At 37.5% G+C, this 17805-nt stretch overlaps 1 protein-coding gene across 1 annotated transcript in view; it reads left to right on the top strand.

Moving 5' to 3' along the window:
• Window positions 1–17805, top strand: part of LOC150107721 (centrosomal protein of 120 kDa-like) — a 284452-nt gene that overhangs the window by 133373 nt on the left and 133274 nt on the right. The window contains exon 8 of the mRNA XM_090392176.1: window positions 4312–4461. Within this exon, the coding sequence (XP_090248302.1) occupies window positions 4312–4461 (150 nt within the window). The remainder of the gene's footprint in view (window positions 1–4311; window positions 4462–17805) is intronic.

Consider the following 17805-nt stretch of genomic DNA (forward strand, 5'->3'; position numbering starts at 1 on the left):
TAAATTCATTATAATCATCTATACCTCCATGTCAAAAATTAGGATAATCAAAGAAAATGTGTTGAATGATTTGCAATTCTAATTTATTGCATAGAAAATAATTATCAAATAAAAATGAGCATCTTCTAAAGTTACGTACTTTGTAGATTATGTAACCTTGTAAACACATAAAAATGTAATATAAATTATACGATAACTGTTATTTGAAAACATTTACAAAATTAGAATAATTTTTAATGTGGTTCAAAATATTGGAATGATGTGAAAATAAATGCACAGAAATTACAAAGGGGAAATAACATGATAATTAGTACTTTGTTGCATATCCCTTAACTTTATGACCATCCATAAACGGTTGGGCATATTATTTACTAGCAGTTCATTGTTGTCTCTTGGGGCAACTTCTTGAAGATGTGCTTCTTCTTAATTCCCCACAAATTCTCAATGGGGTTTAAATCTAACAAGTTTGCTGGCCAAGGAATTACATTGATTTGTCTTTCTTTGAGCCATCTAGTAGTGTTCTTGGAAGTCTGACAAGAAGCTGAATCTTGCTGAAAAAGGAAATCACCATCACATAAATCTTCCGATGCTGGTAACATGAAGTGCTCAAGAATTTCTTAGTACACTTTGCAATTGACACTTTTGTACACAATACACAGCATACCCTACTTAGACCTTCTATGGTCATACAAGCCCATGCTATGACAGAGGTTGCAAATTTCATCGAATGTTTCATGCATTCTTGCTTAAGATGCCAAACACATATCCCTTGATGACTGTGGGACACACAAAACATACTTTCATCGCTAGAAAGTATCTTTTCCAATCCTCTTGACCCCACAGCAGTTGTAGATTTAGACATTCACACCTAATTCTTTCCGTCTCCTGTGAAAATACTTTACACTTTGGAAACGGTTTTTCTTCACAATATTCTTCAATCTCCTCTCGGTTCTTGATGTAGTTATTACCTTCCGACCACTGTGGCAGCGATTATTTTAAAAACTCCAGTTATTAGAATACTGTCTCAATACTCGACTCACATTTGCTTGAGAACATTTCAATTCCTTAGCTATAAACTGTTGAGTTTGGCTTTCTTTCTGTAGAGACACCATACGAAACTTCTTAGCTTACGATATGTCACTCATTCGACCCATGTTTAGCAAATGATTAACTGAAATCCAAGAGTCAGCACACACAAGTCAGTTCCACAGCTACTGAAATATATACTATTTCTATGCTCTTCTCAAAACCAGTCAGAAAAATTTGGAATATTCTAATATTTTGAACCACATTAAAAATTATTCTAATTTTGTGAATATTTTCAAATAACAGTTTTCATATAATTTATATTACATTTTTATGTGTTTACATGTTTATATAATCTACAAGTAGATTAGATGGTGCTAATTCCTATTTGCTAATAATTATTTTCTATGCAATAAATTGGAGTCTCCATAGCTCAGTCAGTATAGACAAAGCCCTTTGGTCAGAAAGATCTGGGTTCAATTCCCGTCAGTGAGGAACTTTTATCTGGTCTCTTTCAATGAAAGGTGAGTTAGTCGGTCTCATATGGTGGTGGGGGTTTCACCCAGAGACTCGGGATTTTCATCCGCCAGAACAAGCAAACCAGTCCTGTGAACACACATGGATTACGGTCATGAAAATGTCCCAGCCGTATGCTGGTCCCGAGCCCAGATAAAATGGGGGAGTGGATTGTTGAGCTACCCTGTAAAAAATCTCACCAGGAACACTTTGTGGACAATGCCAACAAATTCACATAGGGTTGGAAACGACTGAAAGGGAAAAACCACCATGCAATAAATTAGAATTGCAAATCATTCAACATATGTTCCTTTATTATTCTAATTTTTTGATTTGGAGGTGTATGTAGCAGTTCTTAATAGTCCATTCTTCTATGTACTTCCTGAACTTGTGATAGTCTGTTTGGGCTCTCTTTTATGGGTTGATGTTCCCCTGATATGTTCTTCTTTGTGGTCTATTCTTATAATATCCCTGAGACTATGGTGAGAATCTATGTTGAAATATGTTTCACCTATTGTACCAACATTTTGTTCCAGTCTTCTATAGTCTGTTAAAATGTTGTCTATTTCAATTTTTGTGTCTCCATTCGGTGATTGCCAAGTCCATCTGCTTCCTGGGCATTTGTTGAAAAAAGTATTCAAATAAAGAGTTGTTCAGCTGCAGCGTATTTGGCTAATCTCTCTCTCCTCTTCTATTTCTCTCTCTCCAGACCATTTGGACTTATAAACTTTTCATTTTGTTTTCCGCATTCTATTTTGCTGTTAAAGTCTCCACCAATGAGTGTGTATGTTGACTTGTAATTTAAAATGCCTGTTCAAAATTCATATAGAAATTTTCTATTTCTTGATTATCGGCTACAGATGTTGGAGCATAGCAGGATGTTAATTAGTAATACATCTATTCTTTCAGATATGATGTTACAAGAAAGGATCAACTTAGTGAGCTTAGATTTGACAAAGCCCACTCCGCCTTGTTTACCACTGTTTGAAGATGCTCCTAGGATTATCTGTGAGCCTTCATACCACCTTGCTGTTAATTCTTTTAATCTTTTTTGTTTCAAAGAATATCTAATTAATATTGGTTAGTTCTTTGATTAATAAATCTGTTCTGTAGTCTCTTGCTAAAGTTCGAGTATTGAGTGTACTGATTGCCAATTTCAATGAGCTAATAGGCAGCCTGCCTTCTTCTGTGATATTCTTAGCACCCCAATCCAATGCCTTACTGCTGCTGCTGCTGTGGAGAGGTGAGTGTGGGCCATGCAGGAGTTGGGACCGTTTCTGTTGCTGTAATAAGTAATAATTGGCATCTTTGCTGTAGTCGGATATACACTTCTCCTAACTAATGTTCTGAAGTGTTCATCAGAGCTCTGTTAGCATTTTTGGGTCCAGGTCTGATAGTGACTAGTATTCCCAACACCCCAGGGTGCACTGCAGGGAGATAGAGTTGGACTTTGTACCCCCATACCTCTCCTTAAACTCATTCACAGACGAAGCACTCAAAACCACTTCTGGCAATTCATTCTACCCATTCACCACCCTCTAAACAAAAAACTAGTCCTAACACCCTTGTTAACTACACTTTACACAATTTTCAGGTTTAATCTCTTGTTCTCTCCCATCCTGCACTATATCAAAAAAGTAATCAGTGTCAATCTTATAAAAACTCCTTTAATAACTTAGATGCTTCTACATATCTCCTCTCTTTTGCAATTCAGCTAGTTTTCGGAGCCTACAGACTTTCAATCTTTTCTCAAAGGAAGCATTCCACATACCTCCCACAATCTTTGTTACTTGCCTCTGGATCCTTTCCACCATTTCTTCATCACTAAGGAATACAGGTGACTGGGTCTGTGCACAATTAATACTTTATTATAGTCTCTTAAACAGAATGGTTTAAACAGATTGCTTCAGTTAGCAGTGCCTTAGAATACCCTAACATAAGATCTCACAATATTGAAGTCCTGATAGAGAGCAGACTACTAATTTGAATAAAATTGTTGATAGGACAATTTTCTTCATTTTTGTAATGTATTTATTTAGCGTATGGCATAATAAAGACACATGCCATCAGAATATATAAATACATATTTGTGCAGACAATAAAAATGAAACAAGTAATGCACATATACAAATATTTTTTTATGTAATTCCCACTCGTGAAAGGTTGTAGGTTAATGCCTGTGTGGTCTAAGTATTTTTTGTTCTATTTTTTATTTTTTTTTTACATAGTCTGGAAATCCCACTCTAGAGACCAAACATGGAACTTTTTCAAACCACTTCAGGCCTGTGGTAAGTGATGCAGTGGTCTCACACCAAGCAATGAAATTCATCTTCCACCTAAAGACAATCACAAACACCCATGCTCACCTATGCAAACACCCATGCTCACCTGTTGGTTGGGGAGTGGATATAGTAACCACTCAGCCAACCATCTGGCAGTATTTAGTGTTGTAGTATCCTATATCCCTTGACAGTATGTATCAGGAATCTGATGGTGATTAATGATTTCTTATTTACATCATATAATTGCAGTGGTCATACTAGCTCTTCTTGCACCTTATCATAAGCCTTTTTGAGGCTAAGAGGAAAGTAAGAAATAATGAAAGTCATTCAGTTCAGCAGAGCTGTACTGTGAAAATAGTATAGATAAGGCAGAAACTGAATATCTAGGAGAAAGTACTTGATATGAGTCTGTGATCTATTAATAAGATTTAAGATCTTGTATCATTATTCAGCTAATTCATTTTGGTAATTTATTTTTTATACCCAGGTATTATTATCCATTCTTTGGAAGCACTGCTGCTATTCTTTCCCATCCTTGCATTGATATCCATCCTGGATCTGAAGTTATCATTCCACATGGTTACTGTGCTTTTAATTTTGCTACAACTCCTTGCATGCTCTCGTCTACATTCAAAGCGTAAGTATAATCCATTTAAATTATTGCAAAAAAAAAAAAAAGTTTAAAACACATTCTTTTGTTACTTTCTCTTTCCAGGCCTCAGAATGGCATAATTTTCTGTGAAATTAGTTCCAGTTTTTTGCTTTTGTCTCATTATTTATGTACATCGATATAAATATTCTCATCTAATGCATGATTGTACTATACTTTTTAAGATATTTTTAATTATTTTTCTAATAATTAAATATAGAAGAATATTAAAATATTCTTCTATAAAAAATATTTTTGTTTATTTAGTTAATAATTATTAACTAAATAAACAAAAATATGAGGCTTACTTGAGTGGAACATAACATACAATAATCATTCATTCATAAAATATCCTCATACCTGCATAGATATCATATGTTATTTTGTTATTGTATGCAATTCATGTGTACATAATTTGCATAATATGGTTAGAGATCCTTTGAAAAATACTGCTAGAGTGCAGGGAGATAAAAAAAAATTTAAAGGGAGCAGGTAAGTGAGCATATTTTGATATTCTTACTTGTGTTTTAAAAGTGTTACTGAGTGATTCAGTAACACTTTTTAACAAGAAGTTGACCACACATGAAAATGATCAAAAACAATTACTTTATTCATAATGCTAGCAAAACTTTCAGTATGTAAGATAATTATCATTGGAGCACATTAGTAATAAAGTAAAGGCAATGTGTGCATTAGAGGCTGCCCCAGAATGGCTGTTTTTATTATTATTATTATTTAAGCAACTGATTTTATTAGTTGTTATATTAACAAAATATAATACTGTTCAAAAGTTATAGTAATAGATTACTTTAGCTTTAGTATAACTTTAATTAGTTCTGGCCTGTAGGCCATCTTTCATTTTTTGAATAGAGTCTCAAAATTGAAACTTTTTTAATTATTTTTATTTTATTTTACATCTTTATTTTATTTGTTTAGCTATTTTTTATTCCTATTAGGATACTTGGACTGTTCACAAAATTCATTGAACAGTATCTCAATGTTTTGAGAGACTGCACAACAGTCTTCTAGTAAAATCAGTCAGGTGGGTTCTGTCAGCCAGTTCCAATTTATTTATCCTTTTGAAATTGATATAGTCCATCTATGCTTGCAGACACAAGATAGTCCATGTTCATGCATGAAAGAGATTAGGAGAGGACACAGAATATTTGAAAACAACAAAAAACAAAGCTTTTCTATCTCCAATCTACCTGTAAGCCAATAAAATGACATTCTGGTATGGCCAGAGTAATTCCAGTTATGATACCTGAATGGTAGATGACTTTTATTACCCAGTAAAATGTCACCACCACCTTTTTTTTATTGGAGGTCTAAAGTGGCCTGCTGCTATGTTCTGTCTCCAGAGCAAGTGCTCTGGTATTCTCTCACGTTTTCTTCTCACATGTAGTGTGGGTGATGCCCTTCAAATATATGATAAATACAATTGTATGCATCCAGACCTTCTCTCATTCAATGGGACAGCCATAAAATAATTCCAGGCTTGAGTGTACACAGGATCAAACCTGACAATAAGGAATCAGAGAGTTCCAAATTAGCTAGCAAATAATCCTATTGTCAGATCCTGCCTGGGGGGAGTTAAGATAGGATCTTTTTTAGGCCACATGTGGACAGAGACTAGGTTCCCCTCTGCATTTGGATGGTTATGTTGCAAGTCTTTGTTCTTCCACTGCGTGTCCCTTCTGTTTTCTTTCCCACTAGCAATAAAGGACAACATACTCAAATAGAAAAGTTTCCTAATTATCACAAAAAATATTCCACACAGAAACCACAAACATTAATAATACTTTGACAAATAAAAATTTCCATATCCACTTTACCAATATTAATGTCCTTAACAGTAATATGAATGATTATTATTATTTACGGCATCTCCATGGAGTCTGGAGACCCATCGTGGGAGACCCAAATCAACCATCATACACACAAATCCTGTCATTCATCATCATCAGGGAACTCACAATTCTGGCAATCCATTCCACTCACTCACCACTCTCCATGGAAAAATTCTGGTCCACACACCCCTACTAACCACACTCTTACACAACTTCTGTGGATGGTCCCTAGTTCTCTATTTGTCATATATTGAAAATTTTCACTTGCATCAATTTTATAAAATCCCTTTAATATCTTAAAAGTTTCTATCATGTCCCCCTCTTCCACCTATCAACTAAACTTTGTAACCCACAAACCTTCAACCGATCCTCATAGGGAGTATTCCACAGACCTGTCACCATCTTGGTCACTTGTCTGAATCTTTTCGACCACCTCCTGGTCCCCAAGAAATCCAGGCGACCAAATCTGTGTGCAGATTTGTTGACAAAAAATACAAATGTGAAGGTTATCCAAATGAGTTTTTCATTATAAACTATCGGGAAAGAGAAGATTCAGTTATTCACGGAACTGACTTGTCGATGGCTTCTGTTTACATGATGGGCACACAATGTAAAATTATCCAAATCACACTCATTATTCCATTTCCTCATAAAGTTCATTTCTTGTTAGAAATTAAATATATGAGGTAAACACAAAATATCATCATCAAATTCCTGCCATGTACCCTCAATAGGTGTACAGGATATGATAGTACTACATGAAAAATTTACATCATTACCAACTTCCTATCTACAATTTTCCTCCAAATCAGTCTGTTACTTGTCAAAACTCCAATATTATCATTATCAGATCTTATATTTCTATCGTCTAAGGCACATTGTACAGTATCAATCCACCTATATCTTGGTCTTCCTCTGGGTTGTTTACCTGCCAACATGGCAGAGAACACTTGTTTTGCTAATCTTTCTTCGCAAAACAAGTGCATACCACCTGAGATTAGCTCTGCTAATGCATTCCTGAATGCTGACAATGTCAAGTTCTTTTTTAATATCCTCGTTTTTATTATGGTATTGCCATTGATGATATCTGTTCACACCTGTAATCTTTCTCAGGACTCTCATATCTACGGTCTTTAGTCGAGTGTTTTACTTCTGACCCAGCTCTCAGATCCATAAGTTAAAACTGGTTTGAATGCTGTCTTGTATACAGCTAATTTAGGGTTCCGACTAATTTCTCTCTTATTAAATGTGAATTTATTCAGTTGACTTCCTACCATATAAGCTTTGTTCATTCTGTTGTCTATTTCCATATTTAATTTACCATCTTCAATAAAAATCGTGCCTAAGTAGCTGAAATGTTTTACTTGTTCCACAGGTTCTCCGTTCACAACACAGTTGACATTTTCAAGCGATTCTGCCTATTTCATTGTCTTTGTCTTTTTATTGCTGACCTTCATACCATATCTATTACAACAGTTATTCAATTTAGTCAGAGAATCTTGCATATTTGTAACGGATTTATTTAGAAGTATTACATCGTCCGCATAAAGCAAAGAGCTGATATTAACATCTCCAAGTTTGATATCATGTTTAATACCACTTTCCTTCATAATGTGATCCATATAGATAATGAATAACAGAGGGGATAATGTACAACCTTGTCTCACACCAGATTTAACATCTTCCTGTACTTCCTTCAATTCTCACTGCTGACTTACAACTCAAATAGAGACTAAGTATTGCTTGATGTAATGCTCCATTGATACCATATAACTGTAGCGTATTGAATAGCTTCTCTCTTGGCAACTTGTCATATGCCTTTTCCAGATTGACAAAACTTAAATACAGATCTTTGTTCGTGTGGACAGACTTATGTGTTCGTCGAACATGTTGTTTATTATTTTAACAGTATAATAGAACACAGAAACTAAGTAAATAATTAATTTATTAACTTGATGCTGATATTTCGCTGGTATTATAACCAGCATCTTCAGAGCACAAAAACACTGTTTGTCACAATACGCGAGACTAAAACAACATGGTGTACATTAACAAAATTGTAGCAGCAACACAAAGACTAGAGTCCTGATTTTGGCGCCCTCTATCTGAAAAAAAAAAAAAAAAAAAAAAAAAAAAAAAAAACCCGCTATCATATATTGCTAGAGTCCTAGAAAAGTGTTAGTTTTTCCTTAATATGACTGTCTCCCAGATCTTCGGCAAGTTAATACAGCCATATTTGTTGAGATTTGGGGTGTGTTTTAGGGCTTCTGTCGCCTCTAAGAACAATCTCTCTGATTTATATGGGTTTCTGTGTAGTACTTTTGTGTTTTTCCAGTTGATCCTGTGTGCAGGGGTATCCAGAGCATGGTCTGCTAGGCCCGACTTCCCATAATGATATTTCCGGACGTATCGTTTATGTTCGCTGATGCGGATATTCACAGTTCTTCCTGTTTGACCGTAGTAGGCTTGATTGCATGAGCAGGGTACTTGGTAGACTCCTGGATGTGATAAAGGAGGAATGCTGTCCTTGGGTGAGCGGATGAGGGTGGCTAATTTGCTACATGGTCTGAATGTAGTGCGTAGTTTATGTTTAATGAGTATTCTTGAGATCTTTTCGGATGTGCCTTTAATGTAAGGGATGGTGACTGTTTTGTTGTAGTTCTCTGTGGTGGATGGTGGGAGGGGTTTCTTAGGAGTGTTTAGTATTTTGTTTATTTTTTGTGGATTGTAGCCGTTGGCCAAGAAGGTGTGGCGTAAGTGAGTCAGTTCAGCAGTAAGAGCCTTGTCATTTGAACAGATTGCTCTCGCTCTATGGGTTAGCGTTTTTAAAATGCCATATTGTTGAGAAGGATGATGGTGTGATTGTTTGTGTAAGTATCTGCCTGTATGTGTGGGTTTTCTGAAAACTGAAAATGATAAGGAACCATCTGGGAGACGTGTAATGAGTGTATCCAGGAAGGGCAGACAGTTGTTGGCTTCCGGTTCCATAGTAAAGTGGATTTTTGGGTGTTGGCTATTTAAATGTGCTAGGAATGTTTTCAATGTCTCAGGGCCATGTGGCCAAATGGCAAGCACATCATCAACATAGCGTAGCCAAAGTGTTGGTTTGAGAGTGGCTGTATTGATTGCTTGTTTTTCCAGGTGTTCTATGTAAAAGTTGGCTAGGGGGGGAGAAAGGGGGGAGCCCATGGCTGTCCCATCAATTTGTTTGTATATTTTCCCTTTCCATGTGAAATATCCTGCATGTATTGTGAATTTGAATAGTTCAAATATATCAGGGGGGAAGTGTGACTTCAGTAGATTGAGGGTTTCTATTAGTGGTACATTTGTGAATAGTGAAGTGATGTCAAAGCTTACTATTAAGTCTGAGCTTTTTAGGGTGAGGTGTTGTAAGATGCTTTTTAGGTGTGCTGAATTTTTGATAAAGGAGGGAGAATTGTTAGTGAGAGTGGCTAGTAGCTTTGCTAAATGTCTAGCCAGTTTGTATGTGGGACTATTTATACTGTCCACAATTGGGCGTAGGGGTGTGCCTGGTTTGTGAATTTTTGGTGATCCATAGATCCTCGGTGTTCTAACATGGAAGGGTTTGAGTTTGTTAACTGTGTCTTTGGGCCAGGAAGTGACTTTTTTTAATAATTTTCGTGCCTTATTCTTTTGTGTGTTGGTGGGATTGCGATCTATAATTTTGTATGTTGACTGATCTTGTAATAGTGTGTGCATTTTGTTTTCATATTCAGTTGTGTCCATCACCACGGTTGCATTTCCTTTGTCTGCTTTTGTTATGGTAATCTGGCTGTTGTTGTGTAGCTCTTTTATAGCCATGAATTCCTTATGTGGGATATTACTTTTTGGAGGCTTGGACTTGATTAGGATGTTGGCCACATCTAAACGTATGTTGTTAGCTATTGTTGGAGGCAGGTCGTAAATTCCTCGTTCGATGGACGCCATTATTTCGGCTTTTGGAACTTGCTTGGGAGTTATGGCAAAGTTGTGCCCTCGACTTAAAGCAGTTGTGGCTTCTTTGCTTAAGGTGAGTGACGATAGATTCACAACGACGAGGTCTTGTTGTAATTGCGGTCGTTGTATGGTGTTCCGTTGTTGTAGATTTTCGAACTTCTTTTGGTGCCGGTTTTTGACTCTGTCGAATTCTTTTTTTGCCGTTGCGTCGGTGATGTTCTCTAAGATCTGCCAAAGTTCCGTATTTAGAATATTATGCAGTGATTCTCGTAGTGCGCTGATGGTTGTATTTGCTTGTGCTAATTCCCGGCGAGTGGTGTTAATTTGTTCGCGTAAAAGCGCTACACTCGCTCGTTTATAGATGCGTTGGGCTTTGGCCGAGTGGAACTTGTTTTTGATTTTAAAACAGTTCGGTATTAATTTGGTGTCTCGGCACCTCTTTAAGAAGGCTAACCTGTTTAGTTGCCGCGCCAATTTCAACTTCCACTTACCATATCGTCGTGTCTTGCGTACGATATCGTCTCCGTGAAGAATCCTTAAACGTGTGGACAGACTTATGTGTTCGTCGAACATGTTGTTTATTATTTTAACGGTATAATAGAACACAGAAACTAAGTAAATAATTAATTTATTAACTTGATGCTGATATTTCGCTGGTATTATAACCAGCATCTTCAGAGCACAAAAACTCTGTTTGTCACAATACGCGAGACTAAAACAACATGGTGTACATTAACAAAATTGTAGCAGCAACACAAAGACTAGAGTCCTGATTTTGGCGCCCTCTATCTGAAAAAAAAAAAAAAAAAAAAAAAAAAAAAAAAAAAAAAACCGCTATCATATATTGCTAGAGTCCTAGAAAAGTGTTAGTTTTTCCTTAATATGACTGTCTCCCAGATCTTCGGCAAGTTAATACAGCCATATTTGTTGAGATTTGGGGTGTGTTTTAGGGCTTCTGTCGCCTCTAAGAACAATCTCTCTGATTTATATGGGTTTCTGTGTAGTACTTTTGTGTTTTTCCAGTTGATCCTGTGTGCAGGGGTATCCAGAGCATGGTCTGCTAGGCCCGACTTCCCATAATGATATTTCCGGACGTATCGTTTATGTTCGCTGATGCGGATATTCACAGTTCTTCCTGTTTGACCGTAGTAGGCTTGATTGCATGAGCAGGGTACTTGGTAGACTCCTGGATGTGATAAAGGAGGAATGCTGTCCTTGGGTGAGCGGATGAGGGTGGCTAATTTGCTACATGGTCTGAATGTAGTGCGTAGTTTATGTTTAATGAGAATTCTTGAGATCTTTTCGGATGTGCCTTTAATGTAAGGGATGGTGACTGTTTTGTTGTAGTTCTCTGTGGTGGATGGTGGGAGGGGTTTCTTAGGAGTGTTTAGTATTTTGTTTATTTTTTGTGGATTGTAGCCGTTAGAACACCGAGGATCTATGGATCACCAAAAATTCACAAACCAGGCACACCCCTACGCCCAATTGTGGACAGTATAAATAGTCCCACATACAAACTGGCTAGACATTTAGCAAAGCTACTAGCCACTCTCACTAACAATTCTCCCTCCTTTATCAAAAATTCAGCACACCTAAAAAGCATCTTACAACACCTCACCCTAAAAAGCTCAGACTTAATAGTAAGCTTTGACATCACTACACTATTCACAAATGTACCACTAATAGAAACCCTCAATCTACTGAAGTCACACTTCCCCCCTGATATATTTGAACTATTCAAATTCACAATACATGCAGGATATTTCACATGGAAAGGGAAAATATACAAACAAATTGATGGGACAGCCATGGGCTCCCCCCTTTCTCCCCCCCTAGCCAACTTTTACATAGAACACCTGGAAAAACAAGCAATCAATACAGCCACTCTCAAACCAACACTTTGGCTACGCTATGTTGATGATGTGCTTGCCATTTGGCCACATGGCCCTGAGACATTGAAAACATTCCTAGCACATTTAAATAGCCAACACCCAAAAATCCACTTTACTATGGAACCGGAAGCCAACAACTGTCTGCCCTTCCTGGATACACTCATTACACGTCTCCCAGATGGTTCCTTATCATTTTCAGTTTTCAGAAAACCCACACATACAGGCAGATACTTACACAAACAATCACACCATCATCCTTCTCAACAATATGGCATTTTAAAAACGCTAACCCATAGAGCGAGAGCAATCTGTTCAAATGACAAGGCTCTTACTGCTGAACTGACTCACTTACGCCACACCTTCTTGGCCAACGGCTACAATCCACAAAAAATAAACAAAATACTAAACACTCCTAAGAAACCCCTCCCACCATCCACCACAGAGAACTACAACAAAACAGTCACCATCCCTTACATTAAAGGCACATCCGAAAAGATCTCAAGAATTCTCATTAAACATAAACTACGCACTACATTCAGACCATGTAGCAAATTAGCCACCCTCATCCGCTCACCCAAGGACAGCATTCCTCCTTTATCACATCCAGGAGTCTACCAAGTACCCTGCTCATGCAATCAAGCCTACTACGGTCAAACAGGAAGAACTGTGAATATCCGCATCAGCGAACATAAACGATACGTCCGGAAATATCATTATGGGAAGTCGGGCCTAGCAGACCATGCTCTGGATACCCCTGCACACAGGATCAACTGGAAAAACACAAAAGTACTACACAGAAACCCATATAAATCAGAGAGATTGTTCTTAGAGGCGACAGAAGCCCTAAAACACACCCCAAATCTCAACAAATATGGCTGTATTAACTTGCCGAAGATCTGGGAGACAGTCATATTAAGGAAAAACTAACACTTTTCTAGGACTCTAGCAATATATGATAGCGGTTTTTTTTTTTTTTTTTTTCAGATAGAGGGCGCCAAAATCAGGACTCTAGTCTTTGTGTTGCTGCTACAATTTTGTTAATGTACACCATGTTGTTTTAGTCTCGCGTATTGTGACAAACAGTGTTTTTGTGCTCTGAAGATGCTGGTTATAATACCAGCGAAATATCAGCATCAAGTTAATAAATTAATTATTTACTTAGTTTCTGTGTTCTATTATACCGTTAAAATAATAAACAACATGTTCGACGAACACATAAGTCTGTCCACACGTTTAAGGATTCTTCACGGAGACGATATCGTACGCAAGACACGACGATATGGTAAGTGGAAGTTGAAATTGGCGCGGCAACTAAACAGGTTAGCCTTCTTAAAGAGGTGCCGAGACACCAAATTAATACCGAACTGTTTTAAAATCAAAAACAAGTTCCACTCGGCCAAAGCCCAACGCATCTATAAACGAGCGAGTGTAGCGCTTTTACGCGAACAAATTAACACCACTCGCCGGGAATTAGCACAAGCAAATACAACCATCAGCGCACTACGAGAATCACTGCATAATATTCTAAATACGGAACTTTGGCAGATCTTAGAGAACATCACCGACGCAACGGCAAAAAAAGAATTCGACAGAGTCAAAAACCGGCACCAAAAGAAGTTCGAAAATCTACAACAACGGAACACCATACAACGACCGCAATTACAACAAGACCTCGTCGTTGTGAATCTATCGTCACTCACCTTAAGCAAAGAAGCCACAACTGCTTTAAGTCGAGGGCACAACTTTGCCATAACTCCCAAGCAAGTTCCAAAAGCCGAAATAATGGCGTCCATCGAACGAGGAATTTACGACCTGCCTCCAACAATAGCTAACAACATACGTTTAGATGTGGCCAACATCCTAATCAAGTCCAAGCCTCCAAAAAGTAATATCCCACATAAGGAATTCATGGCTATAAAAGAGCTACACAACAACAGCCAGATTACCATAACAAAAGCAGACAAAGGAAATGCAACCGTGGTGATGGACACAACTGAATATGAAAACAAAATGCACACACTATTACAAGATCAGTCAACATACAAAATTATAGATCGCAATCCCACCAACACACAAAAGAATAAGGCACGAAAATTATTAAAAAAAGTCACTTCCTGGCCCAAAGACACAGTTAACAAACTCAAACCCTTCCATGTTAGAACACCGAGGATCTATGGATCACCAAAAATTCACAAACCAGGCACACCCCTACGCCCAATTGTGGACAGTATAAATAGTCCCACATACAAACTGGCTAGACATTTAGCAAAGCTACTAGCCACTCTCACTAACAATTCTCCCTCCTTTATCAAAAATTCAGCACACCTAAAAAGCATCTTACAACACCTCACCCTAAAAAGCTCAGACTTAATAGTAAGCTTTGACATCACTTCACTATTCACAAATGTACCACTAATAGAAACCCTCAATCTACTGAAGTCACACTTCCCCCCTGATATATTTGAACTATTCAAATTCACAATACATGCAGGATATTTCACATGGAAAGGGAAAATATACAAACAAATTGATGGGACAGCCATGGGCTCCCCCCTTTCTCCCCCCCTAGCCAACTTTTACATAGAACACCTGGAAAAACAAGCAATCAATACAGCCACTCTCAAACCAACACTTTGGCTACGCTATGTTGATGATGTGCTTGCCATTTGGCCACATGGCCCTGAGACATTGAAAACATTCCTAGCACATTTAAATAGCCAACACCCAAAAATCCACTTTACTATGGAACCGGAAGCCAACAACTGTCTGCCCTTCCTGGATACACTCATTACACGTCTCCCAGATGGTTCCTTATCATTTTCAGTTTTCAGAAAACCCACACATACAGGCAGATACTTACACAAACAATCACACCATCATCCTTCTCAACAATATGGCATTTTAAAAACGCTAACCCATAGAGCGAGAGCAATCTGTTCAAATGACAAGGCTCTTACTGCTGAACTGACTCACTTACGCCACACCTTCTTGGCCAACGGCTACAATCCACAAAAAATAAACAAAATACTAAACACTCCTAAGAAACCCCTCCCACCATCCACCACAGAGAACTACAACAAAACAGTCACCATCCCTTACATTAAAGGCACATCCGAAAAGATCTCAAGAATTCTCATTAAACATAAACTACGCACTACATTCAGACCATGTAGCAAATTAGCCACCCTCATCCGCTCACCCAAGGACAGCATTCCTCCTTTATCACATCCAGGAGTCTACCAAGTACCCTGCTCATGCAATCAAGCCTACTACGGTCAAACAGGAAGAACTGTGAATATCCGCATCAGCGAACATAAACGATACGTCCGGAAATATCATTATGGGAAGTCGGGCCTAGCAGACCATGCTCTGGATACCCCTGCACACAGGATCAACTGGAAAAACACAAAAGTACTACACAGAAACCCATATAAATCAGAGAGATTGTTCTTAGAGGCGACAGAAGCCCTAAAACACACCCCAAATCTCAACAAATATGGCTGTATTAACTTGCCGAAGATCTGGGAGACAGTCATATTAAGGAAAAACTAACACTTTTCTAGGACTCTAGCAATATATGATAGCGGTTTTTTTTTTTTTTTTTTTTTTTTTTTTTTTCAGATAGAGGGCGCCAAAATCAGGACTCTAGTCTTTGTGTTGCTGCTACAATTTTGTTAATGTACACCATGTTGTTTTAGTCTCGCGTATTGTGACAAACAGTGTTTTTGTGCTCTGAAGATGCTGGTTATAATACCAGCGAAATATCAGCATCAAGTTAATAAATTAATTATTTACTTAGTTTCTGTGTTCTATTATACCGTTAAAATAATAAACAACAGATCTTTGTTATATTCCCATGATTTTTCAACTATCTGTCGTAAAATGAAGGTCTGATCCTGACAGCCTCTATTTGTCCTGAATCCAGCTTATTCTTCACCAAGCTTTTCTTCCACAATTCTTCTCAACTGTTTCTCAAGTATACGTGCATAAACCTTACCAGGAACAATCAGTAGGGAAATATCTCTGTAATTCTCACATTCAGTTTTATTACCCTTTTTATATATGGGTACTATGAGAGCCCTACTCCAATCATCCAGAATTCGTCCCTCTGTCCAGGCCATCCGAACTATGCAGTGCAGCCACTGTAACACTTTTATACCACCATACTTCAGCATTTCCGGTCAAATATCATCTACTCCTGCTGCCTTTCAAGCCTTTGATGGCTTTTTCTGCTTCATATATGGATATGTATTCCTGACTGTATGCCTGTTGAATGTTATTTACCACGGTGCTCTCACTGCTTGTTTCATTTAGCAATTTTTTCAAAGTAATTACTCCATACTTCAAGGATATCTTTTTCTCCCGTTTTCATGTCACCTTTATCATCTCTAACTCCTTTTACAGCACTCTTTCCTTCATTTCTAAGCTTCTTCAACAACCTCCAGAATATTTTGCAACCTTCTTGATGTTTATTTTCTATATTCTTGCCAAAGTCCTCCCATGACTTTTGTTTAGATATTTTTACACAGTGTTTACCTTTCTTGCATTTGTCTGTATTCTCTAAGAGCACAGGCGGACTTATTTGCCATGAACTTTTGATATGCTTTCTTCTTTTCTTTCACCCTCTTTAACTTCCTGTGTCCACCATGGAGTTCTGATTTTTCTATCCTTGCAGACAATCTCACCACATGCTTCTCTGGCTGAATCAATCAGGGTTTTCTTCAAGGCTTGCCACTGAATCTCCAAGGTTTGGTTCCTGTTCTCAAACTCTTTCATTTTTTCTTCAATAATCTTTGTATATTTTAGTCTACAGTTCAGTCTACACCTGAGAGCTGCTCAACTTTTATTCGCTTTAAAACTTTCTTACATGTTATTCTTTCAATATGAAATACAAGTTTTATCTTGCTCAAGACTAAATAGTGATCACTTCCAATTTCAAATCCTCTGTACACTCTGTTGTCCTGCACCAGGGAGAAAACATCACTATCAACAATAACATAGTCAATGAGACTTTTCTTATTCCTTGCCTCTTCGCTCCATGTGAATTTGTGCACATTTTTATGTTGGAACATGGTGTTAGTAATAACCAGTCCATGTCCTGAGCAAAAATCCAACAGGTATTTGCCATTATTATTAGCTTTGCTCTTTTCTCCAGATTTTCCCAAAATATTTTTGTACGTCTGACAATCATTTCCTACTCTACTGTTTAGATCCCCAACAAAGACCAACTTTTTCTTTTTCATTGTGTCAGTTGCTTTCTCTAAAGCCTCAAAAAATTCCTCCACTTCTACCTTAGTAGAATGTTCTGTGGGACCATAGGCACAAATCAGTCTCATTGTCCAGTTCCCCATTCTCATATTTGCCCACACTACTCTACTTGAGACTGCTTGCCATTCAAGAAGATTAGCCTCATATTTAGTGTTGAATACTATGGCTACTCTTTCTTTTCCTTGGTTGTCATTGCCTGAATATAACATTTTGTATTTATTGCTCAGAAAGATCTCACCAGTTTTTGTCTTTTTTGTTTCAGTCACCCCTATTATGTCAATCTGGTACTTATCTAATTCCTCAGATAGCTCCATTTCTTTGCCATTCAGGCTTCTTATGTTGATAGTACCGATCTTTAACTCTGG

The sequence above is a fragment of the Typopeltis vanoorti genome, chromosome 4, assembly GCF_054136105.1.
Source record: "Typopeltis vanoorti isolate ZY-2024b chromosome 4, IOZ_Tvanoo_1.0, whole genome shotgun sequence".
NCBI classification, from domain to species: Eukaryota; Metazoa; Arthropoda; class Arachnida; order Uropygi; family Thelyphonidae; genus Typopeltis; species Typopeltis vanoorti.